The 23,539-nt window shown below is 31.8% G+C and overlaps 1 protein-coding gene across 3 annotated transcripts in view; it reads left to right on the plus strand.

Moving 5' to 3' along the window:
- The window catches only part of LOC127287724 (zinc finger SWIM domain-containing protein 8 homolog), a 74,989-nt gene that overhangs the window by 41,704 nt on the left and 9,746 nt on the right, over window positions 1-23,539 (plus strand). Inside the window, exons 2-16 of one of the 3 annotated variants that reach the window (XM_051314807.1) lie at window positions 13,957-14,208; window positions 16,721-16,902; window positions 17,086-17,396; window positions 17,494-17,944; window positions 18,221-18,472; window positions 18,556-18,852; window positions 18,926-19,543; window positions 19,623-19,799; window positions 19,871-20,057; window positions 20,283-20,409; window positions 20,490-20,646; window positions 20,718-20,917; window positions 20,994-21,624; window positions 21,736-21,946; window positions 22,061-22,371. In XM_051314807.1, the coding sequence (XP_051170764.1) occupies window positions 13,957-14,208; window positions 16,721-16,902; window positions 17,086-17,396; window positions 17,494-17,944; window positions 18,221-18,472; window positions 18,556-18,852; window positions 18,926-19,543; window positions 19,623-19,799; window positions 19,871-20,057; window positions 20,283-20,409; window positions 20,490-20,646; window positions 20,718-20,917; window positions 20,994-21,624; window positions 21,736-21,946; window positions 22,061-22,371 (4,364 nt within the window). Of the gene's footprint in view, window positions 1-13,956; window positions 14,209-16,720; window positions 16,903-17,085; window positions 17,397-17,493; window positions 17,945-18,220; window positions 18,473-18,555; window positions 18,853-18,925; window positions 19,544-19,622; window positions 19,800-19,870; window positions 20,058-20,282; window positions 20,410-20,489; window positions 20,647-20,717; window positions 20,918-20,993; window positions 21,625-21,735; window positions 21,947-22,057; window positions 22,372-23,539 lie in introns of all 3 variants that reach the window. The other 2 variants (XM_051314809.1, XM_051314808.1) reach the window with 2 other exon arrangements.

Below are 23,539 nucleotides of genomic sequence, written 5' to 3' on the forward strand. Positions count from 1 at the left end.
CTATTTTATTTTTTTTTAATTTAATGATATTTTTTGAAATTTTTAAAATAAGCATTTTCTTTTTTTAAAAATAAAATTAGGCGTTTGTGAGAGAAGTTGCTGCGCCACCTGTGAGCAATTGATCGAAGTTGATTTCTAGGAATTTAGATAATTCCCAGTAATAAGGGATTTGAAGTAAATTTTCTGTTACAAAAGAAAATGAATAAATCTTCTAAGGGAATTTGACGAGGACTGATAAATATGACCGAATATTTATCAAGCTTGTTCTATTTATAATAGTGAAAAAGCCTTCTTTTCGCGTGCGGACAAAACTTGAATGACTTTTCGTCGTTACGAGAAGAGCGTCTCTTTTTTCACAGTCTCGTGCCAAGAATAAGTGTTAAAAGAAAATTACACTCGTTCGCGCCACTAAAGTCTAATGTTTCTTTCACATGTGAACTTACATATATTGATTTTTTTTTCAACTAAAAAAATAGTTATTGAAAATCAATTCCAGAATTATTTATTAATTTAAAATTTTATTTTTACTTATTTTAATTGTTATTAATAAAAATTTTTTTTGTAAAAATATACAAAAAAAAGAGAATTAATGTTTTGAATTTTGTTTTTAACAATGTATAAAAGGAGAGGCGTGAAAAAAAAAATCTCCAATTACGAATAGATTCTTCATTAATAATAATTAGGAATGGCACAAGCGTCGCTTGCAAAACATACATATCTATATATTTATTGATCTATTAAGGTTGCTTATGCATTTATGTACCTTGCGAATTCGACCCAGATACCATCGTGCCTGTGGAATCGAGGTCAACGTATATTATGAATGTTGGGAGTTGCCTTATATACAAGGGTTGCTATAGTGGAGTCGTTGATAAAAAGAAAAAAAAAAAAAAAGTAGTTACACTCCCTTCAGGGATGTCGTAGATTACTAAAAGCGCAAAAAACTTTTACAGAATCTATTCTTGCATCATGAAAAATCCACTTTTCTACTATTGCTTTATATATAGAGAGAGAGTTAAAGATTTATTTTTCCTGATAAATTTTACTGATCCAGTGAAATAAGACATTTTACCCTGTGTCCACACAACTTTGACCCTTTAAATTTTTATTTCTAATTGTCTAACAAGTAGAGAGAAAATAATGTTTCTTTCAAGATTTATTTAACTCCAAGATAAATTTTATTCGACTGTAAACTGTGCCATTTTGTCTATTGTTTTTTTTAGACAAGATTTAATTTTTCAAATATACATTTTTAATAGACTGTATAAAAAAGTGAGTTGACAAAATTACCCCATATAAATTTTCATTTAGAGAAACATTTAAATGTTTTTAGTATCTATTTACAAAAGTTATTACACCTGTTAAAAGTTGAAAATGAATATTTTTGTGAAATAGAATTTTTTTTTGAAAGAATAAAAAAAAAATATGCTCGTTTGCAATTTTATATGAAAAAGTCGAGCATAAAGTGAAACTAAAATAGACAAAGAGAGGGTGGTTGTCATTGCATAGGGGTTAAGTAGTGTCATGCGCAAGTAACGAGGGAAAAAAAAAAAAAATAGGGTGTGTTCTGTGCAATAGCAGATGAAATTGCACACGTAATGTGACTCCTAACGTAATGGAATGAAAAAATGACACAAAATCAAATCTCAATTTCTCTTTTTGTTACAATTTCAATTATTTGAGGTGATTGATTTTTTTTTTTTCTATTTATTTAATCTAGTGAAGCGTTTTTAAATGAATTTTGTTGAATACAGGGTAAATATACACCATATGGGGTAAAAGTGATTACTTTTACTCGATTTGCTATAATAAACAAATTTAGAATTAAATTGATCGAAGAATTATTTTAAAATAATCTTAATTTGAAACATTTAAAAAATTAAAAGGAAATTTTTAAATTTTCTGTAAATAAAATTGTTTTTTATTTTTTTGTCTTGACAAATACTTGATGCATCATGAAATGTCTATATATTGTTCTGAACTTATGTTCTATCTGGAATACGAGTTTATTTCGATTTTATCAGGCAGTTTGCCACCACACCTTGGTTTGTTGGATTGAAAACATGAAAAAAAAAGAGGAACACTAAAGGGAACCAGAGGGAGTTGTTGAAAGAGAACGATGTCGTGAGAGTACTTCTTTGGCGAGTGGCCAGTTTTCACTGACATGTAGACTCCCAACTCTAGAGCTTAACTCTCAGTATACTATATATACAATCATAAGTGATACCTTAGAGTTCCATTTGTTTTTTTTTCTTCTTTTAAATTTTAACACCATTGAAATTTTTAAAATATTTTTTTCTAAGGAATTTCAAATAGTATTGTAATGTTTGTCATATTTATTTTGCCAAAGAAAAAAAAAATCTGAACTCAAAATACGCTACTCAATTTGAAACGCAGAAAAAATGTGCCTCGTAGATGGCGCCACATTGGCTTCTTTTGAACTAGAACAATTTTACACCACGGCCCGCTAGTAGTCGATCCAATACGCTACTGTATTGTAATGTTTACCATTCTTCATTGTAATATTTACAAATGTTAAATATATGTTTACAATTGGTATTGTAATTATTACAAATAATTTTTTGGTAGGTGTGTAGAGTGTTGAAATTTGATGATAAGATCACGGGAAAATATATTTTAAATAGAAATATATTGGAAATGGAAAAAGATTGAAGGGGAGATAGAAATTACACTATAAATTTATATTGAAACGTGATCTCATATTTTTGAGAAAGAGGATAAAGTCAAAATGTATACATGTGATTTCGATAAAAGCGGTCTTATCGTTTTAGAAGAAAAACGAGACTAAAAGGAAGAGTTTGGCAAAGGAGGTATTATATAGCTTGATGAAGATGATATTCCAAGGGAGAAACTGCTGATTTCCTCGAAGCAATCCGTGTGCACTATGAGTGGAAAGAGAGATAGTGAGAGAGAGAGAGAGCCGCTTATATATCGAAAGAGAGCTTGAGAATTTGATTTCATAAAGAAATTTCCTCTCTTTTTTTTAACCTTATTTCTTTATTTTCTGTTAGCTAGAAAAAAAAATAAATCCATAAAATTATTACTTTGAATTTTTTTTCACTTTATCCAATTTTCATAGAGGATAAATATAAAATGCAATTGTCGTTTGTCTGAATTGATGAACAGTTCAAAATTCTTATTTTCATTTTCACAATAAACGAGATAGTCTCTCTCACAATACGCATACAAGCATCATTATTATCTTGATATACATGTATATATATATACACACTAATACACTATGTCAAATAAATTGCATTTCGTCGAATATTATACGCGACGAGAAATGCAATTTCATTTTGTCAAACCATTGAAGTTCATTTTTTATCGCGTTAAAAGCTTCTTGCGTTTTTAATAGAGTCCTCGAGGCTTTGACGATTGTAAGCATTTAAATTGAATCTCACTTGAATTGAATTAATTGTATAAAACTAATTAAATTAATTACAACATTTTTAATTCAATTTATACATATATATATATATATATATATATATAATTGTTATTATTATTGTTATTGTTATTGTTATTGTTATTGTTATTGTTATTGTTATTGTTATTGTTATTGTTATTGTTATTGTTATTGTTATTGTTATTGTTATTGTTATTGTTATTGTTATTGTTATTGTTATAATTTGTATTGTCATGTTCATCACTGATATTGTAATTTTTACCATCGGTATTGTAATGTTTACCTTCGGTATTGTATTGTTTACAAATCGGTATAGTAATCTTTACTATCGTTCGGTAATATCTACAATCTGTATTGTAATATTCGCAAACTGTATTGTAAAATTTACGATTCTCATTCTAGTATTACAATTGTTGGATTCAATAAATCGAATCTAAAAAAATATTTATCATATTTTCATAAAATATTCTCCGTTTTTTTTTATATATATTTCGCGAGTTTTTTGAAAATAAATTTGAATGTCTAAGGTCGGTGTTAATCCCTGGCTTACGGTAACTTAACACATACAACAAGTACCTAAGTCACTTCCAAGCTGTTTTGGTAACTTGGCTATAACAATCGAAATCTCCTCCTGTTCATTAACTATAAACTCGAATAGCTGTTCGGAAACTATAAAGTTAATTCAAGCGAAATGTTCCTCTCTTCAGTTCGAAATCCATAATTTGCCAATATTCTTTTATATTCATTCTTGATAAATTAATTAAAATCATTTAATAATAATTATTTTTAAGTATATAATGTGAAAAATTATTGAAAAAAAAAAAAATTATTTATGTCATCAAGAAAGATATGAATTAAATATTTTATCCGTTCTAAGATTTAATGTGAATTCGATTTTTATAATATTTTGTGATATTATAATTTCAGAAATGCCTTCCTGAATGTTCAAATGTTAATATTACATTTTAATAAATGATCATGGTTAGATGAGTTTTAATGAGCACTAGCCTAAGTAGCATTTATTACAAGACGGATCATTTATTTTTTTTTTTTAATGATTCTATAATACTCGTTCCTTAAGATTAGCTTGAGGTGCAATATGAGATTTTTATTTATGATGTACATAGCGTGTTCTCATATATAAAAGAAAGTTATATGTATATATGGAGTCACAGGAAGGCGTGGGAATTTAAAGAAACGTTAACCAAAGGGTTGTTTCGTAATTCCAATAAAAATGCGGGTAAACGTGTCCCCTTTATATATGTAAGGACATTAATGTTCAAACAACAAAATTTGCATTACTTCTTAATTATAAAAATTTAAAAAAAACATTTTTTTGTAAATTCAAATTATTCAAGGTTCTTGTAATTTTTTTTTATTTTTTTATACAACGTCAATATAATTATGTCATCATATTTAAAAATGGAATAAAATTATATTGAACTTATATGAATGAAATCTAATTAGTGATTCTCGTTTAGATAACAAACAGGCATCTTTATTTAATGAATTGCTTTCACGTTTTCTTTTGATATTCCTGAAGCGTTCGATTTTCTGACTTTGTCTAATCAACCTGAGTTTCCAAGCAGTTAAGAGAGAGAGAGAGAGGGAGAGTATAGCGAAGGCCATTTAAGCCACTGTTCAATTTAATCAATTTCGATTAACTTTGATAAAGATAAACAAGAATCTGTTTTCCTTTTCGAAAACAATCAAAATTTTTTAACAAAAGATAAAATTTAAACTTTAAGAAAACAATTTATTATTCAACAACAAAAGTACAAAGGAAATATTTTTTCAATCAAAAGAACTTTTTCTTTTGTCCAAAATGCTTTTAAAAAAAAAAAATTATAAAAAATGTTTTAATTATATTGTAAATAGTAATTTTAAATTATTTTTTTTTATATATTCAAATTTTCGCAAAGACGCGGAAATAAGAGAGAGAGAGAGAGAGAGAACTTTATATAAATAATATCTAAATCTGATATATGAGCAATTTCAAAAGCGTCGTTGAATAATTTTGAACCACGCCATTTCCATACGTGATATTTCAGATCTGATAGGGTACAATTTTACGATATTGGAATATTGCAGAAATGGAGCGACCGAGGAGAACAATAACACGTACATTAACGTGCAGTAGGGAACGGTAACGCATAATGCTCTTATAGTTTCACTAAATATGCAAACGTTGCTAGAAACCCTCCAAAATTTCACTTTATATCTACTCTACTATACGTACACGTATAGTGAGAGAAATCTCAAGTAAAATCTTCTTAAGTATATTCGAGATACATTTCACAAATGTGCGCCGTTCATTTTTGACTTCGTCTATACGTGTTATAATAATTTTTTATTTGCGATTCGAAACTTTTTTATTTTAATAATGTACCAAGAAGAAATATCGAAATATTGATACTTCAGCGGTGAAGAAAGACGATGGTTCACTTTGATGGCGCTTGAGTCGCGTTTACCCCTTCCCCGAACGGCTTGCTCCTTTGCGTTTGATTGGAGAACACAGTAGTGAGAGCATGCGCACCAGAGAGCTCGAGTATTCGTTTCTCAAATTAGCTGAGAGTCCGCACCAATCACAGAGCTCAATTATCGAATTAAATCTTTAAAGTTGCAGAAAACTTGGAAAATAAACAACTATAAGAAAAATCAATTTTTTTCCTATTTTATCAAAAATCTTTCAACAATCTCTCATCATAAAATGCAAGTAAAACGACAATTTCGTTTTTTCGTCAAAATTGTCACGTTTTGCCTCTAAATTCCACATTAGAGTAAAAATTGAGATGGTATAAGAACACAGCCATGGGTCACACGGCGAATCGAGTTACAATTCTTTCGAATTTTGTACAATAAGCTTCTGATCGTGAATTGTCGTCACGTTCATGTTCCGATCTCACCGACGAATATATCGGTTCTAAGGATCAACTTAAATGCATCGCAAAATTTTTCTTTGTAAAGTTACACTTCAATGAAAAGAATGAAATATTTTTAGTTTCAACAAATTTTATTTCAAAAACAAATGTAATTTTTAGTTGAAATTGTATTTTTTTGATGGAAGAGCAAGAGGGTTAAGAATGAGTTTTGTGGTGTGAGGGAGTCACGCAATACAATTTTCTCGCTTTCCACAAAACCATGACAGAACCGAGGAGAGGATTATCTTGAACGCAGAATCCCGGGGTCCACCCTGAATCAACCTGGTCGCTGGTGCATCGACCGGGTTTTCAACCAACCAAGACAACTGTAGATTCACACGATTCTCTCTCTCTCTCTCTCTCTCTCTCTCTCTCTCTCTCTCTCTCTCTCTCTCTTATCATTCGTCCACACAGCTAATGCTAAAATGCGTTTTATTGTTTGCATCCTAATGAAAAATTAATTGCTTTTCTTTCTTTTTTTATATACCCAAATCATTGTTTTAGAAATAAGTTTCTAAATCTTTTTTCCTCTTGTACTTCTAATTCTAATGAATAATTAAATTAGTATATTAAAATTTAAACATATTTATAGATATTATTATAATTTATTATCTTCACAACTATAGTGACAATTATGATGTGCTTGAGGCAAATGAATTTCAGGGATCATGTAAACGTTGTCACATCGATTTGAAGTGACATATATATAGATTGACGTGCCTCGAGACAATTTCCATCAAATTTTATATGAACGAGAATCAACTGTATGTCCCTTCATAATATTGACACTGTACCCAATTAACTTTGGTTCAATTAAGTGTCCAATAAAAGAGATTACACATATATACTATATCATCGGAAATTGTCAGGATGGCACCTATATCGAAAATTACACACCCGTCTTTAGACAATTATTTGAAAAATATAGTAGCGATTAAAATAAAAAAAAATTGAAATTATAAACAATGATATAAAAATAATTTTTAATTGTATTTTTTTTATTAATTTAAATAAATGTCTTGTTTCAACAATATAATATAGGATTAACTTTCTTCTTTTTTTTTTTTACTATATAATTCACGGTTAATTTGAGGATCTTTCGATCTTCTTGTAATGCATGTGCATGCAACGATTTGCCATGACCTCACTCTGCACGAAAATAGTTCTTGAGGGGAACGATCTCTTACCGTTTATGTATAGAAGGCACATTGTACTCTTGCTGTTGCAAGAAAAGATAATATAATCCATTTCTCACTGAAACGTGAGAAGCTTGATCGAAATTTCAGCAGCATCCCTTCCTCTCAATCCCTTCAAGTCTCATCATACAAACATTTACTTTTCATTTTCCATATATCAAAAATTTTATTATTTTTAAATATCAATTTTTTTTGCCACATAGATTTTATTGAAAAAAAATTAATTGTATTATATTTAAAAATGATTTATTTTTTTTTTTATATTTAATATTACATAATTGAAAAGTGTAATAGATTCGTTAGCGGATGTATTATCAAATTTGAAATTAACACGTCTTGCCAAATTATTCAATTTCCGTGATTTGTCGGTTTAGTCCTCGTAAAATATCACGTTCTGTCCCCGCAGCAGTTTCGTCAATAAACCGGAAATTCATTTAGTGTCGAATTTCCCCATAAATTTTCCCGTCACAGTGACATATAATACGTATAAATAAAATATTTTTTCATCAATAAAATAGAGAAATAAAAAATTAAGTAGGAGAAACATTTACCCCCAAAAAAAAACTCCACTAAGAAATTAATAGAAAAAATTTGAAAATAATAAAAATAATAATGGAATAATTAAATACAAAATTAAAATATAGGAATAGAAACGCTTTTATATAATTTTTTTTTAAATATTTAAAAATTATTTCAGTAGAAAAAGAGAAAGAGAATAATAAATAATTCTTTTATTCTATAAAATGGAAAAAAGTTGAAAAGTAAAAATGGAATTGTCTGATTTATTCATATATGTGTGTGGTTTTTTTTTTTTTTTTCAAAAGTCATGTCATTGAAATAGTGCCTTTTTATGTTTAGATCAAAACTTGATATTATGTTATTTCTCCAAATAACTGAAGGGACAGAAAAAAGAGACTTTTTTTTATATATATATTCGAATTCAGAGTGCTGTGATATGCCAGTGGCGTCACTGAAAATCAATAAAGAACGAGTGACAAACCGGGGAAAATTCGCGTATATTCATATAAATATTGCCTGGTGTATGAGAATTCGTTTCCCGGAGTTTCAAATATTTTGCGCGTGTATCCTTTTTGAAATCACATCCACATAAAGTTGACATTAATTTATAAATTTTTTTCTTTTTAAAAAGAATTATAAAAATACTTACGTAAATAATTTAAAATTTTTAGTAACGCTTTTAGGAAAATATATTATTTTTATTAAAAAAAAAAGACTCTTTGTATCAAAATGAAAGTTTACAATATTGTGAGAGAAAAAGTACGCGCTATCTATGAGCGATTAATGGAAATTCACTACGCATGCGTAAACAGTGTTGCGCACAGCGCGGGAGTATTTGAATATATCATATTACGAAATTAAATAAATTAAAAAAATTAAATTAAATAAAATAAATAATTAATATTATTAAATTATTAAATTTTATTTTATAATAAAATTAATTTAATAATAAATTATTTTTTGTGGAAAATAAAAATTTACTAATTTGCAAATTATGAAAATTGATTTTTATTAATTGAAAGAGAATTTTTTCATATAAATATTTATATTTGATTAGAATTTAATTTTAATATGTGAAATTTGAATAGACGCTTATTATTATTATAGAAGTTTATTGTTATAGAACTGACAAACTCTAAAATGATCTTGGCTTTTGCTAAATGTACTAAAGTGGTATGTATAACCATCCATTAGAATGAGGGGGGAAGTTCATTTGCACTCCTCCGTCTCTTGTGTGTAGTCTGACAACGTGGATTTTAAGCAATAACCAAATGTGCACGAAACGTTAATTAGACCCGTAAGTTGACTGTTGGAAAACATGTTTTCGTGGAGGGATCGCTGATTATACATTTGTTCCCTTTCAACTAAAAACCAACAAAACACAAATTTTCTGTTTAAAAACAAAAAAAAAAGAGTTTTAAAAAATAAAAACAGGAAAAATACAAAACAAAAAGAGAATTTTAATTAAATTCTTGTGGCTTCGAATTAAAGGAGATCTTTTTATAATGCTGTGACTTTTACTCTATAAAAGGATCTTTCACAAAAAAAAGTTTCAATAATTATGATGGATACGATGAATTATATCCCCCTGTAACTGTAGGTGAAACTTTTCATCCCTTTGGTCCTTGCTTCTTTCTATTCTTTTTTTTGGTCCTTTCATCTTCGTGAGTTTCTTCTCACTTTAAGGAATAACTTTTTGCGATGCCTTTACAAAAGAATACATTTTTGTGTATGTGTGTGATATTTTCTATATATTTTTTAAAAGAAGTCAGTTTCTTGTTTGATTTTATAAAACAAACTGTAGGTTGTCGTGAGATGATAAAAGATGTGCATTTCATAAATTTATGACGTTCATTTTAACGTACCAGGTGGTGCATGACTAAAAGTAGTAAGATAATGACATTTAGCTTAATTAATATATGTATATAAATCTTTCCCCTTCTTTCTATTTACAAATACTTATGATTCCTCTAGGTAGAGAAGATAATAATAAATAAAAACAATTTTTATTTCGAGAATAGAAGAAAAAAGCTTTATTTCGAAAAAAAACTAGTCCCTAGGGTCAAAAGTTGTACTTTCTCCCCCTAGGACAAAAATAGATCCTACGTTTTAGGAAGGGGAAAAAATGAGGTATTTTACTTTCTAGGGAGAAAATACGTTACTTTACTCTCTAGAGCCAAATATTTTAGTTTCTATTCCAATGAGATATTTTAAAGAAAAATGTACTTGGTAAAAATGTATGTAAGAGAAATGATAATTGAACGATGAGTCTATTTATTTAAATTTGTAAGCTGTCAATCAACATGAATGAATAAATAAAATGAATGAAGTGGGTAGAAGGTTGATCTTGATAATAAATGACGTTATATTACTCGACATCGATAACTTTATTAATATCACCGAACCCAGACGACTGCCGATGAGAAAGCCCAATTTGCTTCCGTCTCTGCTATGCTATACTCCTCTAATGAACTTTCCGAGGGGTTGGTTTGAAAATGTTTCTGTATATATATATAACGCATCTGAACGCAGTTAATTAACCATATAATCCAAAAAAAAAAATATTAACAGAGTAAAACAATTCCAGAATGTACGTTTAGATTTTATTAGAAAATTTTTGTTAAAAAAATAATTAAATTAAAAAAAAAATATTGAATTAATAATTTTTAAAAAAATTTATATTTAGAGAAAAAAAATATGTCATTCTCAAATATTAAATTCAAATATCTATATTACTTTATACACATATAGATATAAAATATATTAAGCTTAAAGCCCCACCTCTATTGTGCGCTAATGGGTTTGAGCGTTTATTTGCCACGGAGCGTAATGCCTCGACTTTATATATACTATATAGCAACGTTTAAAAACTCTGTCGTGACCAAACTCTCGCGAGTTGGCATGGCGTGTCAGGCGGGTGGACGTTAAACGCAAATTTAATTTCAGTACAGTGATCCTTTTCAAGAGGGAGAGCGGAAAATTCAGTGCCTATTATAAATTCTGACGTATATATATATATATATATATATATATATATATATATATATAAGCGGGAGGCGATCAATTGCTCTGAATATAAAAAAAAGAAAAAGGGAACGGCAAAATAAAATATATCAATAAAAAAAAAAAATAATAATTACACAGTAGGGTTTAATGTGCCAATTATTTGTAAATTCGTCTTTATTTAGTTTTTTATTTTATTTTCCACTTTATTAATTTCTATTTTTAATAATTTTTCAAGAAAACATATGATAGACTGAATTGCGCAGCTAAATGTTTTGTTTTACATTAGCGCGCAGGCGGACATGACGCACAACACTACTGCGCAGCTTTCAAAATGGCGGATGCAAAATGGCGGAAGTATTTTAGAAAGTTATGAAATTTTTTCTTAAACTAGTTACTAGGGGGGTTTTTGGGATCGCTGAACACGAATTCAATATTAGATTTTCAAAATTCAAGCGTCGGAAGCATTTATAGGAGACATTTAAGAAAACATTTAAAAATTCACCTAAGGCAGGTTTTTTGTTTGATACTAGAATTTATTTATTTTTTTTAACTTCAATTGCATGGATATTAAAAATAAAATTTTAAATAAATATTAGCCCGTACACTGTTAAAATATAAATAAAAGAAAGAACAATTTTTAATTTGCGGTGATGTTGAAGTTTGTTTATAAATTTACAAAACAATGTAAATTGGAAAAAAAAAAAAAATTTTAACAATTACCGAGTAAATAAACAAGGTGTGTGCTCCAAATGTCGTGTATATTTTGTCGCTAGAGACCTTGTTTTCGTAAATATTGGCAAAACTATAATCGTAAAATCCGGAAAATTCAGTTGAATCGACAATTTCGATTTAATGAAAACGGCTTTATGAATGACACACACACAGACGCAAAAAACAGTTGTTATATATTTTTTTAAATACAGTTTTGTGTTTGATTTTTTTCTCATATAAAAATTATCCATTTTTTTTTATTAAATTTTATTTTGATTATCTTTTTTTTAACATAATTATTTGTAATTTGTCTTTTTTTTTTAAAAAAAATATGTTTTTCATCAAACTTGTGAAAATTAATAAAAATTTCAGTGATGTATCATAAAACCTTTATTTCTCTAGAGTAGAGAAAAATAAATATTGTCCCAGGCGTCCGATATCAGGGAAGCTCGCAAGCGAGATTAAAGTACATGTGCGTTTTTGTTGGAAAAGAATAAAAAAAAAAAAAAAAATGAACAAACAAAAATAAACGATTTGAATGTTATTTCTTCCTTGGGACGCATTATTTTTCAAGAATTATGCGTTTTAGCTACAAACGAATGAGTGCACAAATTTTTCTATTTAAGTTGCACCTACACTTGTAATTTTTTTTTTTTTTTCATTTACTTTTACGTATATATTTTGCCTACATCTCTATTTTTTTTCCCCTCTTTATCCCGCACGAAAACCTCCAACTATATATTTTTCTTTACTTCCACGCTCTGCTTCTTCTTCTTCTTTATTTTCTTTTTTTTTTTCACTCTCCTATTTTTAGTTGCCATATAACGAGTTAGCAGGCGTAATCCACTTTATGCAAATCTCGCATTAATACGAACCGTCACGATGACGGTTTTCGCCTGCGAAATTCGTATAAACGAATGTATATATATGTGTGTGTGTGTGTGTGTGTGCAATGTCAAAGTGCGTTTTGGCGACATGGAAATTTATGCGATTGAAAATCGTCCGCGCAAATCGAAAGCAGCACCCAGACGAATGAGATCACGTTTCCGCTTCACTCTTCAAGCTGAAAATCGATTTCCGGTATTTTATGCTTCTCTAGGGACTCTCTTTTTAATATGCTTTTCAAAAGCTTTAAATCGATTGTCATACACATATATATATACACACACTGTATATATATGTAAGAGAAGGCGAATAATTAATAAGCGTGAAAAAAAAATTGTCAATGGTTCAATTTGTACGATTTTTTTCTTGGAAAAGTTTTTCAGAATTCAGATTGGATATATCCTAATAGAAATAATTTAAATTAACGAATAAAATTTGATTACCGACCGAGTAGTCTGCAATATAGGCAGAGTACTCGGTCGGTAAATTGGCACTTTTCTTAAATATATATATTTATTTTTATGTCAATCAGACAAAGTACTGATTGTTTTACATACGATTGACTTTATTAGCAAAAGAAGTAAAGATACTGTATATATGTTTATAATACTGTGTTAGAATTTTAATTGAGGTACTAGCAAAACTAACTGACTTGGAGATAAAGGATAAAGAACATATAACCGGTCCCTTGTATTGAACGATAAATGCATAGTAGCGTGGCGATACGAGATCTGACGAATACATATACATATATATACAATATATTTGAAGGCAGATACGAGTTCCCTTTTCCGTATCATGCTTCTTTGCAAAAAACATATGCGGTCCACTCGGACAAAAAAAAAACAACCTCACAACGATACTGTGTCCGATACGCCCTCTAAAGTGTCACGATTTATTCTGCTTTTAAATTTCCTTTTTTTTTTGACGTTCTACTCGAGCTTCGCTACTGCATTACGTAAATTTTTTTTTGGAAAGTAAATGTTTTAGGTGGTTTTTGTATTCATTGAATGAAGGATAAAAAAAATTTTATTCGTTTCGAAAAAAAGGAATGGGATAAAAAAAAAACATTCGAATAGGCGGAAAAAAGCAGCGCGTATCCCCTCCAAGCTACAGCAGCCAATAAACGAGAGCGTATCCCTTCCTTAGCGTCAGGTGTGGCCAATAGCCAACCGCTCTTTTTTCATTAAACGTTCTTCTACACTTTCAAAATTTTGAAAGAATAATTAAAAACAATCTTTACAATTAAAATTTTTTTTATAAACATATATTTTTTTTTTGTTTTCAGATGGACAGACTGTATTGACGCTTTGCGAACTATCGGCAAGATGTGTCGCCTCACATATTCCCTTCGAATTGGTGGAACATGTTTATCCACCAGTTCCAGAACAACTTCAACTAAGGATAGCTTTTTGGAGTTTTCCCGACAACGAGGAGGACATTCGACTTTATTCATGTTTGGCAAATGGAAGCGCCGAAGAATTTCAACGTGGCGAAAATCTCCATCGTTCAAAATGTGTCAAAGACCCCCTACAAATTGGTAAATAAAAAAAAAAAAAATGAATTCATATTAATTTTTTTTTTTCAAAACAAGATATAAAAATAAAGACAAGACAATTAATATTCACTGGAATTTTAAATTCTTGGATAAATTGCTATAAAGGAATTTAATAGACTTCAAAAAAATATTTGTCGATATTAAAGAAGAGCAAAAAATAAACAGCTTGGTTTGATCGCAAAATTGGAAAATTTCAATTCGCTTCAACGTTATTTATTCTTTGGAGATACCTAGAATATCAGAAATAATAGTAAAATGAAGAGAGAGAGAGAGAAATGGAAAATGCTGCCCAGAGAGAGAACAGTATGCTTTCCTGTGTCAGCTGCATGTTTACTGGGATAAAAAAAAAATCTACCACGTTCGTGGAGAAACTCGACATATTTTATTTAAATATGCAACAGAACTGAGGCGTAAGATATTCAGTTTGTCTCATAAAATAGAAATATGTATTACTTTTTACTCTCGGAAATGAAGGGATTTTTTTCTTTCATTCTTATTCTTTCTGAAAGAAGTTCATAAATTTTATAAAGGAAAAATTTAATGTTAGAAACATATAAACAAAAAATTTCTTTTAAATTTTACAATATATTTTTAACTCCTTTAAAAAAAACGTGTACTTATACTAATAAAATATATATCAAAAAAGTACAAAATTGGAGCTTGGTCTCGTTCCCTTTATAGAATTTTGAATTTGACAAGATCATTAAAATTTCATGCACGTTCTGAATATTCGCTTCACTGGAGCTACAGACACTATTCAAATTTCGCATTCAAGTTCGAACCATCCTGACATTCAAAGCTACATGGGAATTTCATTATTGCCAACTGAGAGAAAATTTTTCCAAAGGATTTGAAAAAGATCTGATTTTAAATTAGCGAGTCAGTCCACTTTTCTTGTTTTTTTTTTTTTTTTTTTTTTATTTTCCTCAAAAAGGTTTTTAGAGTATTCGAGCTTTCAACTTCTTTTATTTTTACTTTTATTTTCTATGGGCGGGATATATACTTGGAGAAATGTGGCACATACAATGCAGAAGGTATGCTTTTGTGGTTTAAATAAAGAAAAAGAAAAACAACAGGTACAATCCTTCCTGACCTCAAGGCCATTTGTGGTTTCGTCATATTTTCTCTCTCTCTCTTTCTACTCGCAGAAAAAGGATCTTGTTCGATGAGAACTCCTTCGTACTTTCCTTTTGGCGAAAAGCTCAGCTTGTGGTATATTTCAATTGAATCATATTTCCATTTCGTTTTTTGTTTATTTATTCTTTTATAATATTGCTTTTAAAGCTGGAGATTAAATTTCTTTTTCTCTATGTAGAGTAAAAAATGTTTTTTTAGAGATACAAAAAATTTGTCACAGATTTTGCACTAGTATTTTTAAAATTTTTTTTCAATATGAAAGGAAAATAAAAAAGAAAAGTTGTTAAATGTACAAAAATAAGGTGTTCGTTTTGCTTTTCATTTTTTTTTTTGAGAAATAAATGACATATATTTCTCGTTTTGTTTCTTGGGAACTTTGCAACGTCCTCATTTTCTTTATTCTTTGTAATTTAGCCTTTTTCATTCAGTAGAGCGTAAAGTAAAGTTTAAATCGATAAAAAGATATCTGAGAATTATTTCTCGTTTCAAGGGAGTCGGGGAAAATGAGTCTCATTACTCGGTCTCTGAAGACAATTTTTTATTTTAGAATATATACAACTTTCCTGATGACCTGATTAGCGATAACTGATAAAATTATTTTTTACTAATAATAATGACAACTATTAGGGAATTAAGGTGCAAGGCCTACTCTATTTTTATTCCATACTTTTTTTATTTGTAATAAAAAAATTAAATAATGTACCTTAATACTGATTTTATTAGAATTTGTATTTGTACGACTGAAGAAAAACTGCAAACCCAAAATTGTACTTTCTTCATTTAATGAGATTTTATTTTTACGTATCTTATATTCGTCGATTAATTTGCTTTTTGCAAGAGACAATAATATCTTGTTCGTTTTATTACTGTAACCAAAGTATCGTACGTATCTGGTAAAGCATAAATTTTTACAGATTTGTCCCTTATTTCTTCATCGAGAGTATTTAATCTATTTACTGTTTTTTGTACTTTATTAAACTGATCTTCCATTTCACCGTCTTCACTTAAACACATTCTGCATAAAGTTCTGTAAAGATGAACAATACTTGCTTTTGATGATTTTTGATGATAATCTTCAAGAGCTTTCCAAGACTGTATTTGTACGACTGACAAAAAACTGCTCTAACCTAAAATTGTACTTTCTTCATTTAATGAGATTTTAATTTTACGTATCTTATTAATTTGCTTTTTGCAAGAGACAATAATATCTTGTTTGTTTTATTACTATAACCAAAGTATTGTACGTATCTGTTAAAGCATTCATTTTTGCAGATTTATCCCTTATTTCTTCACCGAGAGCATTAATGATTTCTTTGTCTAAAATCTATAAATCGTAAAATATTTCATTCATTCACAGGTTTCCACCTAAGTGCCAGTGTAAACGTCCCAATGTTATCGACTGCAAATGGAAGCAAGGCCCAATATAATGTCGCAGTGACATTTGATCGTCGAAGAATCACTTCCTGTAATTGCACCTGTAATTCCACTGCTTATTGGTGTTCGCACGTGGTTGCCGTTTGTCTACACAGGATACACATGGTATTTATTGTATTTTATTTTAATAAATTTATCATTTGTTTTTTTAATTAGAATTTGAAAAATTATAATTTCAATTTAAGCTTGGAATATTGTATACATATATATCTTGTAAGATGAAGAGGAACTTTTAGCAGTCTAGTGACTAGAGGGTTTAAATTAATTATGGAAAATGTCTTGTTTCAGCCAACACAAGTTTGCTTGAGAGCTCCAGTAAGTGAATCACTTTCGAGGTTACAGCGTGATCAGTTGCAGAAATTTGCACAGTATCTCATCAGTGAATTACCGCAACAAATTTTGCCAACTGCACAGCGACTGCTGGATGAATTATTGTCGGCCCAACCAAGTGCTATCAACAGTTACTGTGGTGCACCAGATCCAACAGCAGGAGCATCAGCACATGATCAAACCTCCTGGTATCTTGACGAGAAAACACTTCACGACAACATTAAAAAAATATTGATCAAATTTTGCGTACCAGCGCCTATTGTATTTAGGTAATTATTGTAGTAATTTCAATTGAAATTCAATAAATATTGTAGAAAAAATAAAGAAATTTTACTTGTAATAAAAGAAATTATTCGATGCTTTCAGTGATGTGAATTATTTGAGTAATACCGCTCCGCCGGCAGCAGCAGAATGGTCCTCGTTATTACGTCCTTTACGGGGTCGCGAACCAGAAGGCATGTGGAACCTCCTCTCGATTGTTCGTGAAATGTTCAAGAGGACCGATAGAAATGCAATACCCCTTCTTGAAATTATCACTGAGGAATGTATGGCCTGTGAACAAATCCTCGTCTGGTGGTTTAACACAAAGGTGGCATTATTGAATGGCACGAGTCATGGTAATGGAAAACACGCCAACATGAACAGCAATGCTCATGCCTCGCAACATGCCTGCTCATCACTTTGTGACGAAATTGTTGTACTATGGAGGCTCGCCGCTTTGAATCCAGGCCTTTCACCCTCTGAGCGCGACATGCTTCACGGTCAATTTGCTGCCTGGCATATGAAGATCATCGAGAAGGTACGTCGAAGGTTGAAGGTAATGTTGATGAGTGTTAATGACAATCGTTTAAATAGAACTCACGGGTTCATATATTATATTGATTGTCACTTATCAGTTATTAAAACAGTCTTTAAACCAATCATTTTTTTATTGTTATTAATTCGCATTTTGAAATAGAAACATTGTTTTTTTATCAATTTTGAAATTATATTTAATTACATTGTTGAAAAAACTGAATTTCATTTCCAAATTTTCGAAGCTAGTAATTTTCATTATAATTTAAAGTTGGAATTTCAATTTTTTAACATTTAGGTGATGAAGAGTCGTGGTAGTTCAGTATCGCATAATTCACATAACAGAAATAATGGAGGTGGACAGAAGGATTCGTTGAAAACTGATCTGGAAGTCTTTACAGGATTCAGGCCTGCTATAGAAGCCTGTTATTTAGATTGGGAAGAATATACTCTGCCTGGTATAACTTACACTGCAGAAAGCAATCCAATGTATCATTGTCCATTTACTTGCTTTAGACATGTTGGTGATACCAGAACGGAAGTGAATCAGGTAGATTTACATCACATAATGGATTTTTGAACAAAAAAAAAAAAAAAAAAATTAGGAATTTTTTAAAATCATTTTTATTTCAGGTAAATTCAAGTGCTGCAGTGTTAAATTGTCAGCCACCAACTTCTCATCATCATAGCAGAAGGCCTTTGAGTCTTGGCCTCGTTGAATTTAGTTATACGGATAGACGAAGATTAAATCCTCGCGAATTTCCTACTTTGTGTTCACGAATAGGCGGTGGTGATGGAAATCGAAGCAGTGATAGCTCCGAAGGTTTTTGTGAAAACGATGGAGATATTAATGATATTTCTGAGCCGCCAGTTGTCTTAGTTAGAAGAGGCTGCGGCCAAATTAATAATTGCGGTGATACCGATTCACAGGTAAAATATGAATATGAAGATTTATTAGAAATTTTCTAAAACAATTGTTGAATTTGTTTTTTCCTTTTGTCAGGAGGGCGGAGGTAGTGAATCATCATCGAATAGCAATGCTAGTTTGAAGAACGCTCAAGGCTTGGACAAGCATCGCTCAAACGCCTCGTCCGAGACGCATAGTGATAGTAGTGATAGTTGTAGTAACAAAGCGCCGTGCGAAGTGAAGTGTAACAGGACGACGGGTGTGGTGGACTTTTTAGAAGCATCATGTTCCGTATTAGCGAAAGCGAGCAGTTCAAAAAGTGAACAGGAATCGGATCAGGAGAAGGATCCATCAAGGAGGCCGTCCAAGGATGAGAGCTCATCGTCGAGCAGTGACAGTCCATCCGGCGACGAATATAATGTATATTATTATGATCCAAAAGCCGCTGTCAATAATGGCATTGGCACTAGTAAAGAAACAAAAGGTGAACCTCATGGCGCAACTTCCGCCAACACTAGCAACGTTTTAGGTAATCTCAAAAAGACGGAAGACCCATGGGATATACTTTTTGCCCGTGCGGAAGGCCTCTATGCACATGGTAATACACGTGAGGCATGTATCCTTGGCATTAAATTAGCCGAGGAACTTCTCGCCAATCCTCCTGATCTCATGATCGAAGTGCCTCCAATGCCAGTCAAGGGCAAGCGAAAGAAGGTATATTTACATTTACAAGTTTTTTTTTTTAATTTAAAATGAAGAAAAAAACATTACTATTTTGTAAAATCTATTTCAGCAACAAGTTAATCCTGCGTCTCATAAGCTCACGTGTCTAGCGTCCGCTACTTTAGCCAAATGTGGATTTCTTTGTACGGTTCTTGCAGAGAATCCAGAGCATCATAATTTAGCTTTCCGCGTTGGATTATTTGGCTTAGAAATGGCGAGACCACCAGCAAGCACCAAACCATTGGAGGTAATTACCATTTTATTATATGATTCTTAAAACGGAACGAAAAAAGAAACAAGTTTGTTTTCTTCTAATAGGTAAAATTGGCCCATCAAGAAAGCGAACTCGTGGGTCTTTTGAAAAGAATTCCTCTAGGACCCGCGGAATTGACGATGGTCAGACAAAGAGCAAAACAATTACGAGATGGTGTTCTTCGATCAAGAGGTCATGCACTTCTTCCAATTATGCTCGCCAGCTTTATTTTCGACGCACTCAATTCTCCAAGTATGATTTCTTCATTCATTGTTATATTTTCAATAAAATATAAATATATTTTCACTATAATTTCATTTTTCCACGATCATTAATTTTCTATAAATTGAAATTCTAATTATTTAATTATTGATGAAGAGATAGTTGCAGTCAACTAATAATTTCAGAGTAAAAGGGTGTTGATTTTAAATAATCTTTAGTAAAAAAAAAGTTAAAAAATTGGGGAATGATTCGCAGGACTGAAACTGCCCACAGGCGTTGACGAGAATCTCGGGTTCGAAGCAGCGGTGGCCGCCCTAGGACTCAAGGCAAATGTCAGCGAGGCAGATCATCCTCTTCTTTGCGAGGGAACTCGACGTCAAAGGTGAACTTTTCTTTTAAATCATTAAAATTTTTAATTACCATTTTCTTCCATTAGGATTGATTTGCATTTTTTTTTTACAGAGGAGATTTGGCAATCACTCTTTTGGTTCACTATAAGGACGAGCCGAAAAAAGTGGCGAAGATAATGGACAAACTTTTAGATCGTGAAGTACATCAACTAATCAAAACTCCGATTGTCAGTAGTTACTATAGTTCTAATCCTCCTACGAAAAGCCAGGTAATACTTTTAATTTATTTAATTGAAAATTGCAAAACAAGAAATTTAATTTTTTTTCTTCTTCAAAAAAGTTGGCAGATTTTCGAAGAGAAAAATCATCCTCGTCACCGTTGACGGGAGCAGAAGCAAGTAGCTCAACGGATGGAATTGCTGGAACTTCCAGTCGACCTCACAGTAGCACGAGTGCAGAACTTGAGGCTGGAATAAGTGCGATGACTGTACAGCCACAAACTCCTCAGCAGCCGTTGCCCTCACGAACAAAGGAGCCTAGGTATTTAATTTCGAAGAAAAATAGTAAACTAATATATCATAAAAATGAAAAATTTAATTGCATTCATTTTATTTAGATACAAGAATAAGAGAGCATCAATACCGAAGCCATCGATTCCGAATCAACCATCAGAAGCGGGGGCACATTTCATGTTTGAGCTGGCAAAGACTGTACTTGCAAAAGCCGGTGGTAGTAGTTTAACATCTCTGTTCACGCAAGTTTCAACGAGTCAAAATCATCATGTGCCCCATCGGGCGCTTCATATGTGTGCCTTCCAGTTGGGACTTTATGCCCTTGGTCTTCACAATTGTGTCAGTCTTAACTGGATAAGCCGAACTTATTCAAGTCACGTGTCATGGATCACGGGTCAGGCAATGGAAATTGGAACCCCGGCAATTTGTTTTCTGATTGACAGTTGGGAGGGACATTTGACACCGCCCGAGGCAGTCAGTATTGCTGATAAAACTTCACGCGGAAGTGATCACAATATTGTAAAAGCCGCGGCGGAACTTGCACTCTCATGCCTCTCGCATTGTCATGCACTCAATCCGAATGAGATACAAAGAGCGATCCTTCAGTGCAAAGAACAGGGAGAAGAGATGCTGGAGAAAGCTTGCATCACAGTTGAAAATACAGCGAAGAAAGGGGGCGTATATCCGGAAGTTCTTTTCCAAGTTGCCAAGTACTGGTACGAGTTGTACCTTAGGGTAAGTATCCAATTGTGCTATTAATTATTCCCTCTTTATAAAAAAGAATTATGGTCACATTGTTTTATCAAGAAATAAATGATGATAATATTTTTCCTTATTTCTATTCAGCACACACCCGGTGGTGAGCAACAGGATGAAATTCCACACGATCCTCTGCAACTAGATCCAAATGGAGCATTAATGGTTGAGTCTGGACCTCCGGTGGATATGACCACTGGTCAAATCATGTCGGGTCCCACGCAAACAGTAGTTGTCACTAGTGCACAACCACCTCCTCTACCTTATCCTCATCCAACGATAACTACATTGGCTCCTTTAGGTAAATTACAACTATTAATAATTAATTATTATTTAAATTAACTACAATTCTAGTTGTTTCAAAATGTGATAAATAATTAAATGGAATTAATAATTAAATAAATGTTACAAGAAGTTGCAATGCCATATGCTGTGGGACCATACAATTTTATACATCCGCATCATTCAATGCCTGCGTTCCCGGGTCCAATGCCACCGCATCGAGTCGCTTTACCACCTCCGCCTCATATGCAGATGTATCACACAGCATTTCCACCACATCCAGGACATCCTCAACATCCGCAGCATCATCATCCACCACAGCCAACGCAACCGCCACCTGTGCCACAGTATTACGCTCCTCAACCCACAGTGACGACTGTCAATGTCAATCCACCGCCAGGAACTCATCATATGTTTACTATGCAACAACCGATGCCAGTTAATGTAAATAAAACTTTTTCTTATATGAATAATAAAGATGTCATTTTCATGTTTTCGCATTGTCATCTAGACAATTTTGTGCCGCGTCCTTATTTTTTTTACTAGGGAAGTGGAAAATCTGCATAACCCTTGGTATTCAAGACAGATACCCGATTTTTGTTCTGATTGACCCACTAAAAACCACACCCTTAGGCTGGACTAATCTTTACACTACGAAACTGACACTATAGGTGGAGGTCGCTGGGATTTCGCAACCCTTACCGTTGTCGATCTTTCAGGACTATTTGTTTCTTGCAGTTGCAAGAATCGTCTTCGCTTCATCCAGGGCTGATCTGAAGACTCTGTAAACTCCTGTACCGGCGATATGGTTACTATTCGACTTATCGCCATATTTTTCTTTGCATAAGAAGCAGCTTGGGATTCTCTTGCAGTCTGCAAACTTGTGGTCAGCTTTACAGCACTTAAAATACGCAAATGATCTGTCCGCTACTTTTGAAGCTTTTTCTATGTGGCTGTATCTAAGGTAACAATAACACCTACTGACCTACGTGATTGAGAACTGAGACTAAATTGATACGAATTTAAGTATGGGGAATTAAAGACGCTGTTGCGTTCTCTATACAATATTCCAATAGAGCACCTTCACTCTTTTCTTTATTAGACATGACATAAAACCCATCTTTATGTGATCTAAATGCTTTAGCCTGTCCGCCTTTTCTTGGTCGGTGACTACAACTGCGAGCTTCTTCCCTCGTTTGTTGGGTCCTAGGACTGTTACTTTTCTACTTTCTAGCTTTTCAAGCACTTCTTGCAACCTTCGTTGCATTTTGTCTTCCTGGGTAAGGCAATCCATATCGCAGAATTCCAGTGTGACCATTCAATCCACCGTTTGCACCATCCCCATGCTTCCAACTGCTTTGGTGACCTCAGCAGTGAATGCCTCCTTGTTGGAGTTTCCTCCGATTTTAATCAGGAGGTCTCCTTTTCTCGTAGGTCTTGCACCCACGACCTGCGTGTGGCTGACGATTCGAATCACCAATATAAAATCTCTCGTCGCCTTCTTCTTCCTAGTGCCACGTCATTACTTTAAGAATTTAATAACGGCAATAATCAAAAAACCACCAAGTCTTCGATCCACAGATCTATGTTCCTGTGATCTATGGATATCAGA

Source organism: Leptopilina boulardi, unplaced genomic scaffold (genome assembly GCF_019393585.1).
Source record: "Leptopilina boulardi isolate dan_hultmark-lab unplaced genomic scaffold, ZJU_Lbou_2.1 LbouV2_372, whole genome shotgun sequence".
NCBI lineage: Eukaryota > Metazoa > Arthropoda > Insecta > Hymenoptera > Figitidae > Leptopilina > Leptopilina boulardi.